Raw genomic sequence first — 19,028 nt, 5'->3', positions numbered from 1 at the left:
CCTGTGTCTTGGCCTGCTTGCTGCATTCACAGCGGGATGGCTGCATGGGATAACACACAGGTGCTAGAACCCACCAGCTCTCCCCTGCTGGCTTGCTGGCCCTCTCTGTGGTTTCTCCTCCCAGACCTGTGGACTTTTTTTGCTAATTTTTTTCCCATGCTGTCTTTTGTCCTTGTAGTGCTGGTGAAGTAGGTGTGAGGAGGAGAGGTCAACCTTCCTGAGAGGCAGGAAGCAGGGCTGATGGCCCTTGGGCTAGGTGCCCTTGTCCTTGGGACCTATGAAGCAAAGGTCAGGTTTTAGAGGGAGCATCCCTGATGAGGAATTTGTGCTGTGGTGTGGGATGGACACCTAGTGGCATGCTCTTCTCCCCCACACCCCATGGAGTCACTTTGGGAGCTCCATGTGCTTGGAGGGTATTCCTACCCCTGCTGTGGAGAAGCTGGGGTCTCCAGCACAACCCTCTGTCCCCACTTGGCACCTTAGCATGGCAGATTGTACCTGGCAAGGCCTTTTCCCCCGAGCTGTTTCTGAAAACATGTGGAGGCGTCTTCATAGCATAGTTTATTTCTGTCATCGGCAAACGGACCCTGGAGGAGTATGGATGATGTCATAGGAGATAGCACTGGGGCCGGCAGACTCCCTGTCCCCAGGGTGGCTGTGTGTCCAGCTCACTTGACCGCCACGGCAATGGTTACCCACCCTCCCGTGATCCTGAGATCTAAGAACCATGCTCACCTACCTACCCATGCTGTGTGGTATGTGAGCATGGGTATGTGGTCATGCTTGGCCTTGACCTTGGAGCATCTTCCCTTGTCTTTGTCTCTTGGAGCAGTTGTATGTGTGTTGGCTTATCATAGGGCAGTGCTCACCTTGGTGGGAAGTCGATAGACCAAAGGCCTCATCTGAGATACGGGGACCCAAGGGCCACCAGGTGATGGTAGCCAAGAAAGCTAGAGGAAGTCCTGAACTTCCTTCTCGAGTGGGCAAGCCCCCTGCCCATGCAGAGTGTGCCCACTGCCAGGTGACAGCCGTGCTCCCTCTTGGAGTGATTACTTGGGTTGTGACAGAGAACGTGCCAAGACCCCACAGTCCACACGGTGCCGCCCTCTGCGTTGGGTTCTTGTGGGAAGGAGCAAGGCCGAGGAGCCTCGGTCAGCTCTTAGTGTGTGTGGGAAGCAGGGCCCTGGTGGGGGTGGGGTGGACACTGGGACTCCTGAGACCAGCAGAACTGGAAAGAAGCTGAGGCTGAGTGTCTGTGGGGATGTGGCAGGACATCTGAGCGAGGGACAGCCATTGTTTTATTACTGGCCACCAGCTAGCACTGGACACAGAACGGAGCCAGGTGGGTAGATTCCTCAGGTTATTGAGCAGGCAACTTGGCTCCTCATTTGTCTGCCGGCGGGCTTCCGAATCACATCCAGGAAGGTGCTGAGTGGGGATTCCATATCTGGCCCCTGCAGCCATGAGAAAAGGACCAGGCTCCAGTGGTTTTGAGGAGAGGTGCTGGCCTGCAGGAGAGGCAACCAGGCAGCCAACCGGACACCAGAGACCATTTTTAAATGACTGGAATCTCTGGGGGAAGAAACGTTGCGTGCTCTCTGCTCTAAAGAGCAGTCTCCTGGGGTCAGCTGCTCCCCGAAAGTGCTGAGTCAGCCTTTCTCTGCCACACGGACTCTGCCCTCTCTTCTTTCTGGAGGGATGGTCTGCATGGCCCTGACACATCTGCTCACCAGCTGTAGTTCAGAATCTAAAATCCAGGCTGCTGTTCTCTGGGTCTGGGGCCACCTGTTCTTAACTACTAGACTAGCTAGACCCCATGGAGGATGGAAGGCCAGTCCACCTCAGCCCACAGCCAGAAGGTATGGCTCACCTGGAGGGCCGCGAGTGCTTGGGTGCATCTATAAAGAGAAGGCTGTCCCTGTGAGCAGGAGCATCCTCTCCCGCTGCCCCTGGACCAGATGGACAGGGGAACATCAGAGAAGCAGACAGCCTGGGAAGGGGTTCCTGCTGCTGCCAGTCCTGAAGGCAACCAGGGCACCATGCCAGCATCTGCACCACCCTGCTCTGCTGAGGTTGGTAGGTGTGCTTTAGAGCACAGGTGTGCTCTGGAGGTGGAATCTGGGATGTGATCCATTCGCTGAGCTCTGCCTCACACCAAGTGAGCAATCCCTGTGGATCCGTGTTCAGAGAGCACACCCATAGGCAGATGCTGCTCCTCAGTGTCTTGACCGCTTTCATTGTCTCAGAGTATCACCTCGATCTGCTGCTAGGCAGCACAGCCAAGTCTTCTCTGGGGACCTGTGTGTTCTGAGGCCCCTGTTCTGCTGAGGTCTCCATACAGACTCCCCTCTGTCTTTGGGTAAGCTTGTGAAGACCCCCAAACTCAGGAGACCCTTACTCAAGTCTCGGGAAATCACGGCCACCCAAAAATTGCAAGATGCTGTACCTAGATGCAATCAGCAGAGGTTTATTATGGAGAGTTGGCTAGCCAACGGTCAAATCGCTTGCCCATGCAGGAGCTGAATTTGACAAAGCCAGTCAGTCTGAGAAGGATTTTTAAAGGGGGAAACCACAAACCTGGAGAGTGAGGAGGGGGTGAAAGGTTGCTAAGGAAATATAAAAATAGCGGAGAATTCCAGAGGAACGCAACCTAAGTGAATCAGGGTCATGTGGAAAACACTCTGTATACCCATTCCTCTAAAAAATGTGGTCTTGTCATGTCACTTGCTCAACTATTTCTCAGTTGTTGACCTGTCACTTGCCCAGCTATTTCTCAGTCTCACCTAGATGATTTGCATTTTTTCTCTGTGGTCAGGAATGTGTCTTCCTGCTTTGGGCCTTCCCCACCCACAGGTGGATTCTCTTCCCTGAGGCTTGAGGAATGTTAATCCAGCAAGTGTCCTCTGACTCAGGGATAATGTACTCCTCCCGGAATGTATCCCGGGGCAGTGAAGGCCTGAAATCTTACATTCAGTTCCGCTTTCTGAAACTAGTGAACCTGCATTCTTTTGCTCAGGTCTAGGGGTAAAGAAAAAGCCTGTATATATTTTATAAAATGATCTTTATAATTTTTCACTCTACACTTGCACGTGGAGAGGCCTGCCTTACAGCCTCAGCTCTCCCAAGCCAAGGTTAGAGATGGCGGCCTTTGCGAGGTTGTCTGGAGGCTAGAAGTAGGAACTGTGCGTGATCAAATGGAGACCTCTCCCAGGCAGGAGGATCCAAACCTGGAGGAGCCAAGAGTGCAGAGATAGCCCATCTGCCCAGTCCCCCTCAGGATGCATTTGGCGTGCAATAACAGGCATGCTAGCAGGTCTGAGAGCATAGAGGCATCTGCGGGCCGAGCTCCATAACAGAGAGCTGATGATCTACCAGTCCCCACTTTGGGCCCTGTCTTACAAGGGTGCTTTTCATTTAGGTCACTCCTGTGAACCGAGAGCAAGAGGTTCCAACTTGCTGCCACCATCCAGGTCTCGGGTCATCTCAAATGATGGAGCCAACTTCTTCTCTGGAGGAAGCCTTCTCATACCAGGAGGCTCCAGGCGTGAGTTGAGACTATGACCTATGCTGAGTGGCACCTGGGGGTGGGGTGGGGATTCAGTGAGGCAGAAGCCTGCGTATGCACGTGTACGTGTTTGTGTGTGTGTGCGTTCATGCATGTGTGTGTATATTTGTGTGTGTGAGTGTGTATTGGCCAGAGGTCAGCCTTGAGTGTCTATAGCTTTCCACCCATTTTTGAGGCAGGGTCTCTCACTGAGCCTAGAGCCCACCAGCTGAGCAGTGAGCTCCCCGGGCGGGATCCTCTCATCTCCACAGGTGTATGCTGCCACGCCCACCTTCTTAAGTGGGTGCTCAGAGCCCTGTTTATATACAGTGAACGACTTCTCCACTGAGCCATCTCCACAGCCCTGACACTGTCTTAAAAGCAAATCAGGAATTTCTCACTGGTTCTCCAACCATGTATGGAGCTGGGGAGTGGGAGATTGAGTCTGGAGGAGGGAAAGCCCTAGCCTTGGGGACAATATCGTCCATGCGGGTCTCCAGGGTCTTTCGGTTCCCTTAACCGTGAAGGCCCGTGGGCCTGAAGGTTAGAGCTCCTGTGACTTGGAGGGAAAGGGGAACGTGTTCTCTGATTAGCTCTTCCCTCTTCCCGAGCTTGCTGATGTGGGTGGTCTCAGCTCTGCCTGCTGTGGCCTGGGGCCGTGGCCTGGGTCTTAAGAAAATGGCAGAACCCTGGCTCGGAGCTGGATGAATCCTCTAGACTCCATGTCACAAGCTTCTGGGGATCTTACCCATCCTGACACTACAGACAGAACTGTACTTTCTTCCACAAAAAAGGAAGGCTGTGGGCTCAGCAAGTGCTAAGAGGGACCATGAGCTATGTGTGTCCAGTCTGCCCTAGGCTAGCCCCTTGTAATATTCAGTGAACTAAGGCCAGGGAGGGCACATGATGATGATGAGGAAGAGGAGGAGGAGGAGGAGGAGGAGGAGGAGGAGGAGGAGGAGGAGGAGGAGGAGGAGGAGGAGGAGGATTAGAGTGAGGTGCGAGGTTGGGCCTCAGTTCCCTACTTGGGGTCACTTGTGCTTCGTTCTCCCCTAGCCCCTCTGACCAGCACAGGAAACAGTCACAGGTGAAGCCCACTGGGAGAAGGAGGGCCCTGGGTCAGGGACCATGCAGCCTCTATGATGGGCAGCCCAAATATTGGGGCTCCTGCAAGAGCCCATGTCCCCTGGGGTGGAGTTCTGGATAAGATGTTAGGTTAGGCACAACCTGGAGACGTCCCAGGCTCTTCTTGTATTCCAGGAAGTGTGGTCCCACAGACACCCCCCACCCCCAATCTCATTTCTGGTTGCTTTGGAGTCGGGGTGGGGCATCTGTCGGGGTGAATGAACTGCCATGCGGTGTGGCTGCCCCTCCCTCCACACCTGTTTCTCCTGGGCCACAGCAGCAGACTGCTCAGACTGGGCACCAGGCTCGCCTTCTTCCCCACACCGGCGCTCTGACATACAAAGTGATCGTCCAGGCGGTCACTTAAGATGCTCTAAGCCAACTTGTGGCATCAGAAAAACCAATCAAACGGATTTAAAATAGAATGGTGGTGAGAAGCCTGGAAACAGACAACTGTGCTATGTGCCACGCCAAGCACTGAGCGGGAGGCAGCCTCCGTGTGGTGACAGATGGAGCCGGGGCCCAGGAAGCTCCGATAGTATTGGTTTTTTGAGGGAACTGTCACCTAGAAGATTGGGGAGAACCCATGTCTCAAGGAAGTATCCTCCTTCCACCACCCTGCTTGGATTCTTACTGTGTCAGTCAGGGCAATTCCACTGCCACCACCACCCAGGGTCCTCATGGGAAGGGGCCTGCAGTCTGCTGTCTGTGGCCAGGTCAGCTTCTGCTTATCAGAGTCCATGATTTGATCCTTTGGCCACAGGAGGTTGCTGGGACATAGGCAGCCGAGGGCAGCTGAGAACAGAACTGGAACCAGGCCGTCTCTAAGAACCCCGTTGCCCATATGAACCTGGGGGTTGTGCTCCCGCCTCCAGGCAGGGCTGAGGAGCCAATGCAGATACACCCGAAAGACAGATCTCGCAGCAGTCCTGGCACTCCTGAGGTCACAGTTCAAGAGAGGATATGATCCGAGCACCGGAGCATCCGGCTCTTCTCTTAGAAAACCATCTCCTGGAGTTAGCTAAAGACTAGGTCAGAGATCTGTAGGTGTGAAGGGGCTGTGAAGGGGGAGCTGTTGTGAGGGACCAGGCCCAGTCTGCATCTTTATCAAAGAATGGCCCAGAGCAGCTCCACCGCAGGATCCCACTGGCTTTGCTGGAACTCCACACATCCACCCCTGACTCGCCCTCTGGCCTTTTCCATAGGAAAGCGTGTGGTACAGGCACAGAAGCTGGCTGATGTGGACAGTGAGCTGGCCGCCATGCTGCTGACCCACACTCGAGCTGGCCAGGGGCCCCAGGCTGCAGGCCAGGATGCAGACGCTGTGCACAGGCGGAAGCTGGAAAGGATGCGGCTGGTGCGCCTGCAGGAGGCTGGAGGGGACTCTGACAGTCGCAGGATCAGCATGCTGGTGAGGGGCTTCCTCAGACCCTGCCATTCCTCTCTACGGTCCACTCCCCTCCCTCTTACATCCTGTTTGGAGGAGAGGAGAGACCTGGACTCGTGGGTCAACAGGGGAAATTTTCCAGTTGTAATTCTTAGGAGAGCTTTTACTAAAGCCATCTCAGCCTCCCTAGCCTTGGATCTGAGGGGCTCAGGGTGCAGCTGCCCCCCCCCCCCCCAGGAACGTCTCGAATAGGGGGGCGGTAAGTCCTGCAGACTAGCTTTGTGTTATAGTGTAAGCTGGAGAACACATCAGTATTGTAGCCCACTGTGTTGCTGGGGTGGGAGGCAGGGAGGCAGGAGGCAGTTAAGCCTCACTAAGGCTAGTTGTCAGATGTGGACCCAGCCCGAGGTCAGTGGGATGCTAAGTTGGCCCACCAGGCTTACACCTCCTCTTGTGGACTCTGGTCCCAGACAGGCTCTCAGTGCCATGTTTGCCAGGGGCAGGGGACCTGCTGGGCATTGTGGTTCTTTCTCATGTGATGTCACTGTTGACACTTCTCTGGTGTGCCTGGTATCTCTCCTGGTGGTTAAAGGGGTCTCTTAGGAGCGTGTGGGATCTCCTGGCAAGCTGGGATGTGGTGCTCATGAGATGTGGTCCCTCATGTTTGACAGGCCCAACACAGTGTCCGTGCACACCACTCACGGGACCTGCAGGTCATTGATGCCTACCGGGAACGCACCAAGGCCGAGAGCATCGCTGGAGTGCTGAGCCAGGCCATCACCACCCACCACACACTGTACGCAACACTGGGCACGGCTGAGTTCTTCGAGTTTGCACTTAAAAACCCACACAACACTCAGCACACGGTGGCCATCGAGATTGACAGTCCTGAGCTCAGGTAAGGGGTGCCGCCCGGCCAGCTGTGTGTGTGTGTGTGTGTGTGTGTGTGTGAGAGAGAGAGAGAGAGAGAGAGAGAGAGAGAGAGAGAGAGAGAGAGAGGAGAGAGAGAGAGAGAGAGAGAGAGAGAGAGAGAGAGAAAGAGAGAGAGAGGTGTGACCCAGCTAGCTATGTGTGTGTGGCAGTGTGACCCAGCCAGCTGTGTGTGTGGCAGTGTGACCCAGCCAGCTGTGTGTGTGTGACCCAGCCAGCTGTGTGTGTGTGTGAGAGAGAGAGAGAGAGAGAGAGAGAGAGAGAGAGAGAGAGAGAGAGACCCAGCCAGCTGTGTGTGGGGAGGTGGGGGGGGGGTACATGCTCTGGGCTGATGTGCTTCTGGCATGGAGGCCAGGCTGGCCTCTGTCCCCTCATCTGAGGGTCTCTGGATGGTGGATGCCTCTCCTTTGCACAACACGGTCCTCACATTGTCCCTGTCTGTCCCCTAGCATCATCCTGGACAGCCAGGAGTGGAGGTACTTCAAGGAGGCCACCGGCCTGCACACGCCCCTGGAGGAGGACATGTTCCACCTACGTGGGAGCCTGGCACCCCAGCTCTACCTGCGACCCCGGGAGGCTGCCCACATCCCCTTCAAGTTCCAGAGCTTCTCTGTGGGCCCTCTCACCCCGACACAGGTGTGATGCCAGGCGCTGACGCAGCAGGGCAGCAGGGGAGCGCTGCCCAGTGCTGTCCAGGTGGCAAAGAGGACGAGCCAAAGGGGAAGAGGATGTCTCTGCATTTGCAGATTCCTATTTCCTGTGTGTGCCGGGGATTAGCCCTGACTGGTGCCTGCCCCTCTTGTAGCTCAGCATGCACTCCTCACCGGGGCTGTCTGCAGCAGCCTGGATCCTTGTCTCTCCTTGTGGGTGTCGGGGGAGGGCGTGGCAGTGCCTGCCGCCATCCCTGTGGCTGGCCCCCTCCCCTGCAGCGCGTGTTCTTCTGCACAGCTGCAGCAGAGGCATTGGGAAGGATATGCCAATGGTGTATGAGTGTGAGAGGGAGGGACACACTGAATGAAGCTCTGACCCCTTCAACAGTTGGCCCTGCAGGGTCACAGTTCAGCCGGCTCCGTGGACAGGCCACAGGGCAGTGGCTAGGTCTGCTGGATGAGGCTGTAGGCAGCATCAGGCGACAAGAGCCCCACGAGAGCACAGTGACGAAGCTCTGCAGCTGCTGGCCCTGGCTGGCCCAAGTCCTGACTGTCAGTCGACTCGCCATGACCACCCCTGTGCTGCTCCGTGTCTCACAGGTCCCTGTGGAGATGATCTCAGAGAAGGACGCAGAGTCTGGACCCCTTTGGAAGTGCAGTGCCATGCCTACTAAACACGCCAAGGTAGGGGCTCAGGATGTCCTGCAGTTTCCGTCTTGGCACAAGTCAAGCCTCTAGTAGTCCAAGCCAAGCATATGGTGTTTGCTGCTAGACCTTTGGTCCTGACTTCACATCCTCTCTCCCCTCCAGGGTGGGATCTAAACTGGAATAAGATGTGGCAGGGACCAGGAGGCCTCAGCCGTGCCCAGACAGTGGCTCAGCCCATGACAGGGACCAGCATGGATGGACTGCCCTGGCATCTTCTGTGTAGCCTTGGCTCTGTGCACAGGAAGCGAGTGGTCCTAGTGGCTGCTGGTTACTGTCCCTTAAACAGAGCTGTCAAAGCGCTGGCCACTGGGCAACATTCTAAAGGGGTGTGTGTGTGCCTGTGTGTGTGTGTGATACATGGATAGATGGGTCGATGGGCGGATGGGTAGATGGACAGACAGATAGGAAGGAAGAATGAGGGGCTCTTCCTAGAAACAAGCCTTTAGTTACTTTCTTTCAGCAGCCCGCTGAGAGGATGTACTTTGGGAGAGCTGAGATTTTGCCACCTCTCTTGTAGTAAATGCCTTTTGTGGAACTTGGGCCTCTATCCCTCCTCCTAGAGACCTTGCCCAGTGCAGTGTGGCCTGAAGGCTGCCATGTTCCTGAGTCTCACTGCGGTGCAACCCTCCCACTGTGCCCACCAGGCTGTGAGAACTTGTATCTGATTTGCAAGTAGAGCCTTGGCTTCACCCGTGTGGAAGGGAACACATGCATCATTTTGTGCTGCAGAGAGTGTCTGAGCTAGTACTGTCGCCGGTCACCTGACTGGGGTCCTTCTGCTCAGACAAGGACACTCCAGATACTTATTTCTGCAGTTTACCCTTTGCTGTTTGTTGTGGGGGGCAGCAGCAGCAGCAACAGGCAGCAATACCTCCTGAGCCTACAGCTCTCACCAGGTCTCTGGTAGCTGGACACTTAGCTCAAGTGTTAGTTCCATGAAAGCCAAGGATGTCAGGGTTTCTTACCTGTAAGACAGCAGCCATTATTACAGTCCTGGGCCTAGGATATCCAAGACCTTGGCCCCCAGAGACTTGGTAGTTTCTGGAACTCTTCCAGTAGCCAGGAAGTGCAGTTTATCTCTGGCTCAGTTTAGCCTTCCTCGGCCTCGGATCTCATCCCTCGTTCCGCACCCATCCTTCCGACATGTCCCTGCCGTGACCACTCGGAACTGCTCAGCTGCCCCTCGTTGCTATGGCTACCGTCACAGTCATCACTGCTCAGGAAGCAGCTGTTGCTGCCCATGACCCGGCTGCAGTGTCCGGAGCCTGTCCCAAGGCTGGACTCTCGCCTCCGCCTCTTCGGCTGCAAGTAGCTGGCTGGTCGGCTGCCCTGCAGTTCGCAAGCCTGTAGCTGCAGCTCTTCCCGCCCTGCTCAAAGTAGTCAAGGGAAGTCCTTCATTTGGCCCCGTGTCGCAGTACTGAAGGTGGGACCGGGGTCTCCAGCCAGCTTTAGGTTAGCGTGGAAACTGAGGAACACTTACAGGAATCCAGATTCAAACTAAAATAAGGTGCATTATTGGAATGATCTCGCTTCCCGCCCGCCATCCCCCTCAGGTTCTTCTCAGTGTGTCAAGCGTGTATTGTACACCCGTGTCTCTGTGCACGTTTGTACCGTGTGTGTCTATCATGACAAAAGCCCCCCATTACACTACTTGGCTGTCAGTTCTGTATAGCTGAGTGGTTTTGTAACTACTACTTTGACAGAGGGAAGTTCCTAGCCCTCTTTGGTTTAGACAGTGCCTCCTTTTCTGTGGGGGCCAAAGTGCTCTGTCCCTAAACACAGTACTGTTGCCCTCTGCAGTGTTCCCACACGCACATCCCAGCCTGTGGAAATGAGACTGGAGTAGTTCTTGGCACTGCGTGGCGAGCTGGTCTTCTGGCATTTTAGGAGTGAACCTGGCATAAGCTCAGGACCTGGCATGTCTGGAGGGCACCCCAAGCTGGGCACTGCCCTGGGTCTAGCCTGCTGGAGGGCACCCCGAGCTGGCCACTGCCCTGGGTCCAGCCTGCTGGTTCCTTCAGCTGTGCACTTACAGAGGCACTTCTGACAATGTCTATTTCTCGTCTCACTTTGAGGGGTGACGGTGAGATCCTCGTGCTGTCCAGAGGGACCCACGAGGCCACCGTGTGTCCATGTCCACAGGTCCTTTTCCGGGTGGAGACTGGCCAGCCCATTGCTGTGCTCTGCCTGACCGTGGAGCCCCAGCCCCACGTGGTGGACCAGGTTTTCCGCTTCTACCACCCCGAACTCACCTTCCTGAAGAAGGCCATCCGCCTGCCTCCCTGGCACACGCTTCCAGGCAAGTCCCACACAGCCCTGTGGCTGCCATCAGGTAGGTTCAGCTAATGGGAGGAGGCATCTATCTCTCCATGGTGACAAGTGGCACCTTCAAAGTTCTGACTTGCATTTATGGTTTGAAGGAGAAGCTTCCAGCTTTCTCTGCAGTGATAAGGTGCAGATCTCTCCTCATCAGGCGTGAGGGTGTGCGGGCTGGTGGTGATTCTTTGCTTGTGCCTGGCCATGCCCTCTGATTAGCAGCCTGATGAGAGGCCGAGGAATATGCTGGGTCAGGGTGGCAGCGTCTGCATCCCTGGTCACACATTTTATGCATGCCCACTCTGGGGTAAGTGGCACCTTTCTCCATTTGCAGGTGCTCCCGTGGGGATGCCTGGCGAGGACCCCCCAGTCCACGTTCGATGCAGTGACCCAAATGTCATCTGTGAGGCCCAGAACGTGGTATGTCAGGAGTGTTAGCCTCACCTTGGGCAGATCCTTGGGGGAGCCTCTCCCATCATCCCTGCATGCCTGCACTCTCCCCTGGGGCTCAAGCTGGGGTTGAGGGTTGTGTGCAGGGCGGGAGGGCTGTTCTCACCTCCTGAGGGGCCTTCTGGAGGAGCTTCCAGGTCTGCTGCTAGCAGAGTTCCTGATTCTCTCAGTCTGAGTTTTGAGAAAAGGCACGAGAAGTGAACTGAGCCTGGTAATTAGAGGCACTTACTAATTGCTGTTGTGCAGAGGCTGTGGGCACTAATTGTATTACGACTGCTTGGGAAGTTAGACAGGAGTCTGTGGAATGTAATTATTGAAATCGATATAAGATCAAGAAGCTGTGATCTCGTGCAGTGAGGAAACCGTGTGGGGGAGGGGCAGAGCACACCTGCCTTGAGTCATCCAGCCGAGGACTCCTGGGTAGGAACCAACGGGTGTCTCCTGCTGTGCTCCACAGGGCCCTGGTGAACCAAGGGATGTGTTCCTTAAGGTAGCCAGCGGTCCAAGCCCAGAGATCAAAGACTTCTTTGTTGTCATTTATGCGTAAGCACAAACCAGGGGACCTGGGGATGTGGGGGTGGGGGGATGAGCAGTCTGGTCTGGGCGTCAAGGGACCTGATGCTCCCCAGTGGCCTGGTTGTCTGTGAGGGAAGTGCTGACTCAGGCTGGGCTCTGTGGCCAATGGGGGTGTGGGGGTGTGGGAGGGGCTTGCTGATAGTATGTTCTAGCCCAGAATAGCATAGTAGCCCAAAGAGATGGCCATGAAGAATACCCTCCAAGGAAGGGACAGTGCAGCTTTCTGACCCAGAGCCAGCACAAGAGAACTCTCACCACCCTGTCTCTCAGAGGATTTGCACTGAACTCCTGAGAGCAGCTGGGGGGCTCAGCCCCACTGTCTGTGGCCTGAAGCTAGTCCAGCCATGCCTTGACCTTACCCAGCTAAACAGTTCCAGTTGGAGCCCACTGGGAGTTAAAACTGGGGCAACCTAGGATACCTCCTGCAGGGCTTCTGACGGTGGGGGCTATGGGAGTCAGCTGTATTCAGGGGCGAGGGGCTGCGTGCCACACGTACCATGTAAACATTTCTCAGTGGTTCCTCGTAGCAGCCTGTGAACACCCTGTCCCATTTTATGGCTTTGCTATGGAATCTCATGGTTGACATTTGATGTCAGGCTTTGGGCTCAGGCCTGTGGGCCCCACCACAGCCCCAGCTCGAGAGAGTCCAGGTTAGCACAGGGTAGCTTGCCCCAGCCCTGTACACAGGGCTCCCCCTCCGCTCTCTGCAGTTCTGCCTGTGGCTGCGTGGCTCCCAGCCCTCCTGGAGTCATCCCTAGCGAGTTTCCTGTAGATGTTCATCTGCTAAAGATGTGTGGATGGTCCCTGTCATCTGCAGGGATCGCTGGCTGGCGGTGCCTGTGCAGACATGGCAGGTCTGCCTCCACTCCCTGCAGCGTGTGGATGTTTCCTGTGTCGCAGGACAGCTGACCCGTCTGTCCCTCGTCCTACGGGGGACACAGACCGTTAGGAAAGTGAGAGCTTTCACCTCCCATCCTCAGGAACTGAAGGTAAGGCCCTTCTCCGAGGTGGGGTTGCTGCCCCGGGTCTATCCTGGCCTGGCGTGTAGAGGCACCTGGGTAGCTGGTGGCCTTTCCACAGCTCCTCCCCCCCCTCTCGCTGGGTGTGTGTGGTGTTGAGGATGAGGGACCAGTTCATACCCTAAAGGCTTTTGGGATTCATAAAAGGTGACTGTCAGGAACTGCATCACCACAGGGGGGCTGTGTCCTGACCTCTCCCTTGTCCTTGAAGACAGACCCTGCCGGTGTCTTTGTGCTGCCACCTCACGGGGTACAGGACCTGCACGTGGGCGTGAGGCCGAGGAGGGCTGGTAGCCGCTTTGTCCATCTCAACCTTGTGGACGTGGACTACCACCAGCTGGTCGCCTCATGGCTCGTGTGCCTCTCCTGCCGCCAGCCGCTCATTTCCAAGGTTTGTAGACATTGGGGTCAGGTTGGGGGCAAAGACATCACAGGACCTCTGTTGTGTCTCGTGGGTGACGGCATCACCTGGCCTTGGGACCCAGCTACCCCGATCCAGGGCCGTGGGTGAGGCTGAGTGGGCCTCTGGGATGGCTCTGGAAGGCTGGTCTGTCTTATCTTGGTGGATATCCCAGGCTCCCGGGCCAGGTGGATCATCTGTACTAGGGAAATACTCAGGTCAGCCAGCAGCCACTGTGTCTCTGTTCTACCCCTCCCCCCAGGCCTTTGAGATCACCATGGCAGCAGGGGACGGGAAGGGTGCCAACAAGCGGATCACTTACACCAACCCCTACCCTTCTCGGAGGACCTACCGTCTGCACAGCGACCGCCCCGACCTGCTGCACTTCAAGGAGGACTCCTTCCAGGTGCTGCCCCAGTGGGCTGGGAGTGTGACAGGAGATAGTGCTACACTCAGGCTCCCCGCTGGCAGGCTCTGAAAAGTTGGGGTCACTTAGGCCCCCTGGGAAGTGCTTCAGGTGGCAGGTGACCCCTCCTGGCCCTTCTGTCCTCCAGTGGAAGACCCTGACCTCCAATGTCACCACAGGCAGATGGATTTCCTCTGAGGAAACATGACTGAACTAGGAGGGTGCGAGTGGGTGGTGGGAGTGCAGGGCTGTCTGTTAGTGGGTCGAGGGACCCCACATTCCTTATAGAGTGGTGCCTGGGAAAGGAGCACCACCAGTTCTCCACACAGCCCTGAGTAAGCAGCAGGCAGCAGCTTTGGGCCTGCACAGGGCTGCCTGGTCCTCACGACCTCCATCAGTCCCGGGGGTCTTCGCAGCCCGGATGTGCCCCAGGTGGAGTGTCTCGCCCATGTGACCTGTCTCCGTTCTAGAAGAGCAGAAGCTGAGGAGATGCTGAAACCATGCTCTTTCAGGTGGCGGGAGGAGAGACCTACACCATTGGCCTGCGATTCGTGCCAAGCGGCAGCCCCGGGCAGGAAGAGATCCTGATCTACATCAATGACCAGGAGGACAAGAATGAAGAGACATTCTGTGTGAAGGTCCTCTATCAGTGAGGGGACAGCGTGAGGCCAGAGTGCACTCCCGAGAGCCCCTCCCTGCAGACGTCACTGTGACTCCAGGACCGGCGTGCAGAGTGGGGAGAGACAGAGGTGTTCCCGGCCGTGGTGTAAAACACCTCAGCTAAGCTGAGAGTATCCTCTGAGCGAATGTGACCTCGGGGGTCACAGCCGTGGCCCACTCTGCCTGTGACACACACAGAGCTGTGTTACACCCCGTGACTCTCAGACCGTCACCGTCTAGAACAAACTGTTTTATAAATCATTTCCAATGACAAAATTATGTTTTTCTTACTAGATTTTTTAAATGAGCATAAAATATTTTAATTTGCTATGTATTTTATACTGAAATTCTTTTGTATCTGTTTTTTTTTAAGTTATTGAATGAAGCACCTCACTTGTGCTGTCAAGTCTCTTCTGATGTTTTTCTGGGGCTCCTCCTGCTGAAGTGATGGGGTGCGGGGCCTGCAGCTCCCAGGCCTGCCTGAGGGGGGCAGGGTACCTGCTGCCCTCCAGCTGGGAGAAGGATGCAGCATCAAGCATGTAGTGATAAGCAGTGTGTGTCCCCTGCCACAGTCCTGTGCCCCTGTCTGCCAAGGCCCGCTCGGCTTCCTGCTCCCCCATCCCCGCTCCCCCCTCCTTAGGCCCAGCAGATACCCACTTCAGCTTCACAGGGAACTGAGTTTTCTGGCCAACAGACCACACTGTCTACTCTGCAGATGCTTGTAAGTGGTTTCCACCAAAGAGGGCTCCTAGTGCCCCGAGAAGCCCCATGCCATTTCCCTGAAGCCCGGCCAGCACAGTGCAGACCCTGGCTGCCCACGATGAGGCTGAAGCTGCACTGTTTCCAGTCTGACCACAGGCTTAAGCTGACGTCAGAGGCTCAATGTTTGTAAAGCTTCCTGTCTTAGACTGTTTCCTTCTGAGCTGCCTACTCGGCCCTGGGAGGTCATGACAGCCCTTTCCTTCCACCAGGCACCCCTCCCTCTCTGGTTTCCACCATGCCAGGGCCTGTAGAGGGCTACCCTCAGCTCTGGGGGGTGGAGCAGGACTCGGGTCTAGGTTAGGGTAACACTCACATCTGTGGCTAGATAACCCTCATATCTCATTTCCCCCTATTCTCCGGGGAGGGTGGCCAGAACCATCTTCTCGTGGTGTGGAAAGTATTAGCCAGAGTCCTGCCTTGGGCATGGCTGAGTCCTTGGGCAGCGGGACAAGCCTGGAATGAACTGTGTAGAAGCAGAGGGGAGGATTAGGCTGCAGGGCTGTCAGCCGGGGGAAGCCTGGGCCCTGGGGTCCCCTGTTACAAAGCCACCTCCAGCCCCTCAGGCAGGAATGTGGACAGTCAGAGTGGGCACAGCCCCTTCCCCTGGTATAGCAGAGACTCCAGATTGAGGGCAGCCATCAGATGGCCTTGTCTGGGGACATCGCAAACTCTGAAGTAGGTCTTGTACCTGTGTTGCTGCTGGGCATGGGAGTGGGAAGCCAGCTGTGCAGCTGTGCCCACGTGAGGATGCTCAGCCTGCAGGGCTTAGGTGGCCCCTGAGACTGGGGAGTATCTCTGAGTTTTGGCTACTTCATCAACACTGAGCAGGCTATGTAAGAAGTGGTACATGGTGTTGCTGCTGCCCCAGATATACCAGGACCTTCAGATAGATTTCTGTCACCTTAATGCCTCTGACCAGCAGCAGGGCAGCTTTAGTCTACCAGTGCCACAGCCTCATGAGACTACCAGCCCTGGCTGAGCCTGAGTCTGGGCTTGCCCCTCATGTGCGAGCATCCTAGCTCTGCACCTTGACCCTGGAGGAGATCCTGGCTCAGAGGTACGCCCATGATGAGGGGTCCATAGGACAGTTGCATTCAGTGAAACCCACACTGGATGCTTGCCCAGAGGTGCTTCAGGTAAGGGTGGTATTGGCTTCAGGAAGAGGTGGCTGTTCCCTGTGGTTGGGCCACAGTGCCAGGCGTTTGTTCAAACACATCCATATGCTCCTGTGGGGAAGGGATAGTTCATGGACAGGTTTAACTTCTGGCCAGGGAGCTTTGCATGAGTCTCTCTCTATGATGGGTGGTCGTGGTCCAGTGTGAGGAGGGCTTATGGCAGACTGAGGTCTCCTGGGAGGAGATTCTGCCTCCAGATGATGTTTGGGGTCCAGCTACATCCTCTACTCTTTAGTGTTTTCAGCCTGTAGCCTGCTCCCCCAAATCTACACTTGAAGCCCCACAAACCTGTGAGTCAGTTCCTTAAACAGATTACATCACGAACACCGGGTTTGTTTCTCTGGATGATCCTGGGGTGCAGAGCCAGAAGCAAGGAGTGGATGGAACAGAGGCAAACCTGGGAGTAGGAGGAGCCAAGCGTTGTCCTGACCAGGGCCGGGAGCTCAGGAAGACCAGGGTCTCTCCTCCATCACCTCTTCATAAAACTCAACCATGGAAGCCTCTAGAACAGCTAGGGAGGCGTGGCCACTGAGAGTCTTCTCATCAGCTTCATGCTGGGGAGGCCGGTCTGGATGAGGCCTCAGAGCTGGTGGTGTTCTGGGCTTTCCACACCAGGAGGTGTGGAGAAAAAGGTGGCCAGCTAGAGCCAAGCCTGCTGGTCCCGCAGCCCACCCATACCCTCCTGCTCTCCACAGCCCTCCCTAGGCCTTTGGCTCTGGGCCACATCGGCCACGGGCAGCTTAATGCAGGGTGAGTTCCTATCCATCACCTGCAATAACCGGTTGTGACTGGAAACTGGGGAAACAAAAGCTGAAATTGATGAGCATTTGGAAACAGACACTGCTGGAAACAACTCATTTCTGAAGCATCGTGGCCTGAAACAGGACCTGGAGCTGGGACCCCGAGGGAGGCCAGGGTGGGTGGAGAAGGAAGAGTAGCTACGAGACAGTTGAGGCAGCTGCTACTCAGGAGCAAGGGTCCCCCAAAGCCTAGGCCTGCTGGTTTAGAATGATGAGGGGGTGTCAGGACTGGACGGCCACCTGGACCCTGCGAATCATCATGGGCGTGTTCCTTCAGGCCAGCAGGCGGGAGTCTGCCACCCTATTCAGAAGGCTGGGATGCTCGGGCAACTGCTTGATGTTAACTTACTTAGCAGCCAAGTCTTAGGCTCTTTGGTGTGCTGGCAGCAATCCCCCTGCCCCACCCTGTCCTGTCATGCAACCTGCTCTAGACTCAGTGTCCCTTGGTCCTAGCCCGAGGACCACCATGTGCATGGTGCCCTGGGAACCACACAGAGGGACCCCAGTGAAGGGTATGGTGGTCACAGATTGCTCAAGCATACAGCATCCCTGCCCTCGGTGCCTACAGCCTCTCAGTGTCCTTCCTGGACCCCCAAACCTGCCCTCTGCATGAGGTGACACACCCCGAGGGCACAATGTCATGATTTTATTTTTTTTATGGTGTGTTAGGCTGACAAGCAGAGACCCATCGGAACACATGTAGTGACACGTGGTGACCCCGCTGCTCCAGTCAGATGGAGCGTGACAGCTAATATTTCTGCCATTGATTCCATAAAGGCCACAGTGTACGAGGACCCCTTGCAGGCTGTTCGGGTGAGGGTAAGCTAACTGAATCATTTTCCTGGAATAACACCAAGCTATGCCGCCTCCAGCTACTGTTGTCCAGAAGCATCGGGGAAGTGGACTGGCCTCCAATAATTATTTTTTAAATAATTATTTATTGTTATTATTATTGCTATTATTGAACATGCATTAGCATGATTTGTGTGTGTGTGTGTGTGTGCGCACACTGGGGTGCACATGTCACAGCACACACGTGGAGAGAAGGGAACAGCTCTGTGGAGCTAATTCTCTCTCCCCACCTTTACATTAGGATCAGATTCAGCTCACCAGGCTTGTGTGGCTTGTGTGGTTTGTGTGTGTGGCTTGTGTGGTTTGTGTGTGTGGTTTGTGTGGCTTGCATAACTTGTGTAGCTTGTGCCATGTGTGGCTTGTGTGGCTTGCGTGGCTTTTGTGACAGGTGCCTTTACCTGCTGAGCCAACTTGCCAGCCACACTGTTAACCTTTGACACAGTGACATGGACGCCATTTACTAAGTTTGTTCTCAAGAACCAGACAATTGAATTACAAACAAAATAAAACAAAAACTCAGCGTTTTGAGTAGGTTTGTAATCCTGCATTGAGCTGCATTCATAGCCACCCTTGGTCTCATGTGGCTCAAAGCTGTGCTCCCAGGGAGGGATGCTAACGCTGGGTCCGTTTAGATGGCCAGTTCAGGGCACCCAGGGGCAGGATGCAGCTAGAGGGTGACTCCTGGGTCCTTTCTCTCTATTTAACATCTGGGAGCAGTGAGGTCCAAGGCTGGGGTGCTGTAGCTGACAGAGTGTCTTATGTGACAGCAGGCAGGAATTCTGATGTTCTAGGGGATATTTTGCAGCTTTTTGCACTGTGCAAGAGCTTGCTTCTAGAAGGTGCCCAAGGTTGATGTGCCGTCACCACTGTGGTCTCTTCAGGGTCAAGGGAAGAGTTTCATGGTGAGCTCAGCACCTGCAGGAGGCTTTTACTGGATGCTGGATTAACTTACCTGCCCACAGCCCTTGGGACACGGTTCTCACTATGCATCCCCCTGCCTTCAGAAGGTAGGGACAGTAACATCTCTCCCAAAGGTCTCAGTTGTGTCAGTGAGAAGCTGAGCCATCAGCCTCTGCATGCGGTAGGCTGAGTCACTTCCCTGCAGGGTAGAATTAACCAGCCACTCTTGCACAGGTACCCTGTGGAGTTCCAGGGCTGACACACAGAAGGACTCCACACATGGCTACTGCCACATTGTAAGTAGCACTGACAAGGTCTGCCATGTGTTCGTCTTATTCTGAGCATTGCAAGTGATGTCTTTGTCCCAC

General features: G+C 55.4%; 1 protein-coding gene across 4 annotated transcripts in view; it reads left to right on the top strand.

Annotated features, from left to right (window-relative positions):
- Positions 1-14,577, top strand: part of Nphp4 (nephrocystin 4) — a 92,320-nt gene extending 77,743 nt beyond the window's left edge. For 3 of the 4 annotated variants that reach the window (XM_076933637.1, XM_076933636.1, XM_034502472.2), the window contains exons 19-30: positions 3,419-3,544; positions 5,875-6,080; positions 6,728-6,954; positions 7,436-7,622; positions 8,237-8,320; positions 10,487-10,643; positions 10,995-11,080; positions 11,568-11,653; positions 12,504-12,675; positions 12,917-13,096; positions 13,368-13,511; positions 14,024-14,577. In XM_076933637.1, the coding sequence (XP_076789752.1) occupies positions 3,419-3,544; positions 5,875-6,080; positions 6,728-6,954; positions 7,436-7,622; positions 8,237-8,320; positions 10,487-10,643; positions 10,995-11,080; positions 11,568-11,653; positions 12,504-12,675; positions 12,917-13,096; positions 13,368-13,511; positions 14,024-14,164 (1,796 nt within the window). In that variant the 3' untranslated portion in view covers positions 14,165-14,577. Of the gene's footprint in view, positions 1-3,418; positions 3,545-5,874; positions 6,081-6,727; positions 6,955-7,435; positions 7,623-8,236; positions 8,321-10,486; positions 10,644-10,994; positions 11,081-11,567; positions 11,654-12,503; positions 12,676-12,916; positions 13,097-13,367; positions 13,512-14,023 lie in introns of those variants that run through there. The other variant, XR_013110295.1, reaches the window with a different exon arrangement.
- The last annotated feature ends 4,451 nt before the right edge of the window (positions 14,578-19,028 follow it).

The sequence above is a fragment of the Arvicanthis niloticus genome, chromosome 5, assembly GCF_011762505.2.
Source record: "Arvicanthis niloticus isolate mArvNil1 chromosome 5, mArvNil1.pat.X, whole genome shotgun sequence".
Taxonomy (NCBI): Eukaryota; Metazoa; Chordata; class Mammalia; order Rodentia; family Muridae; genus Arvicanthis; species Arvicanthis niloticus.
This window is presented reverse-complemented; position numbering and strand designations above follow the sequence as displayed.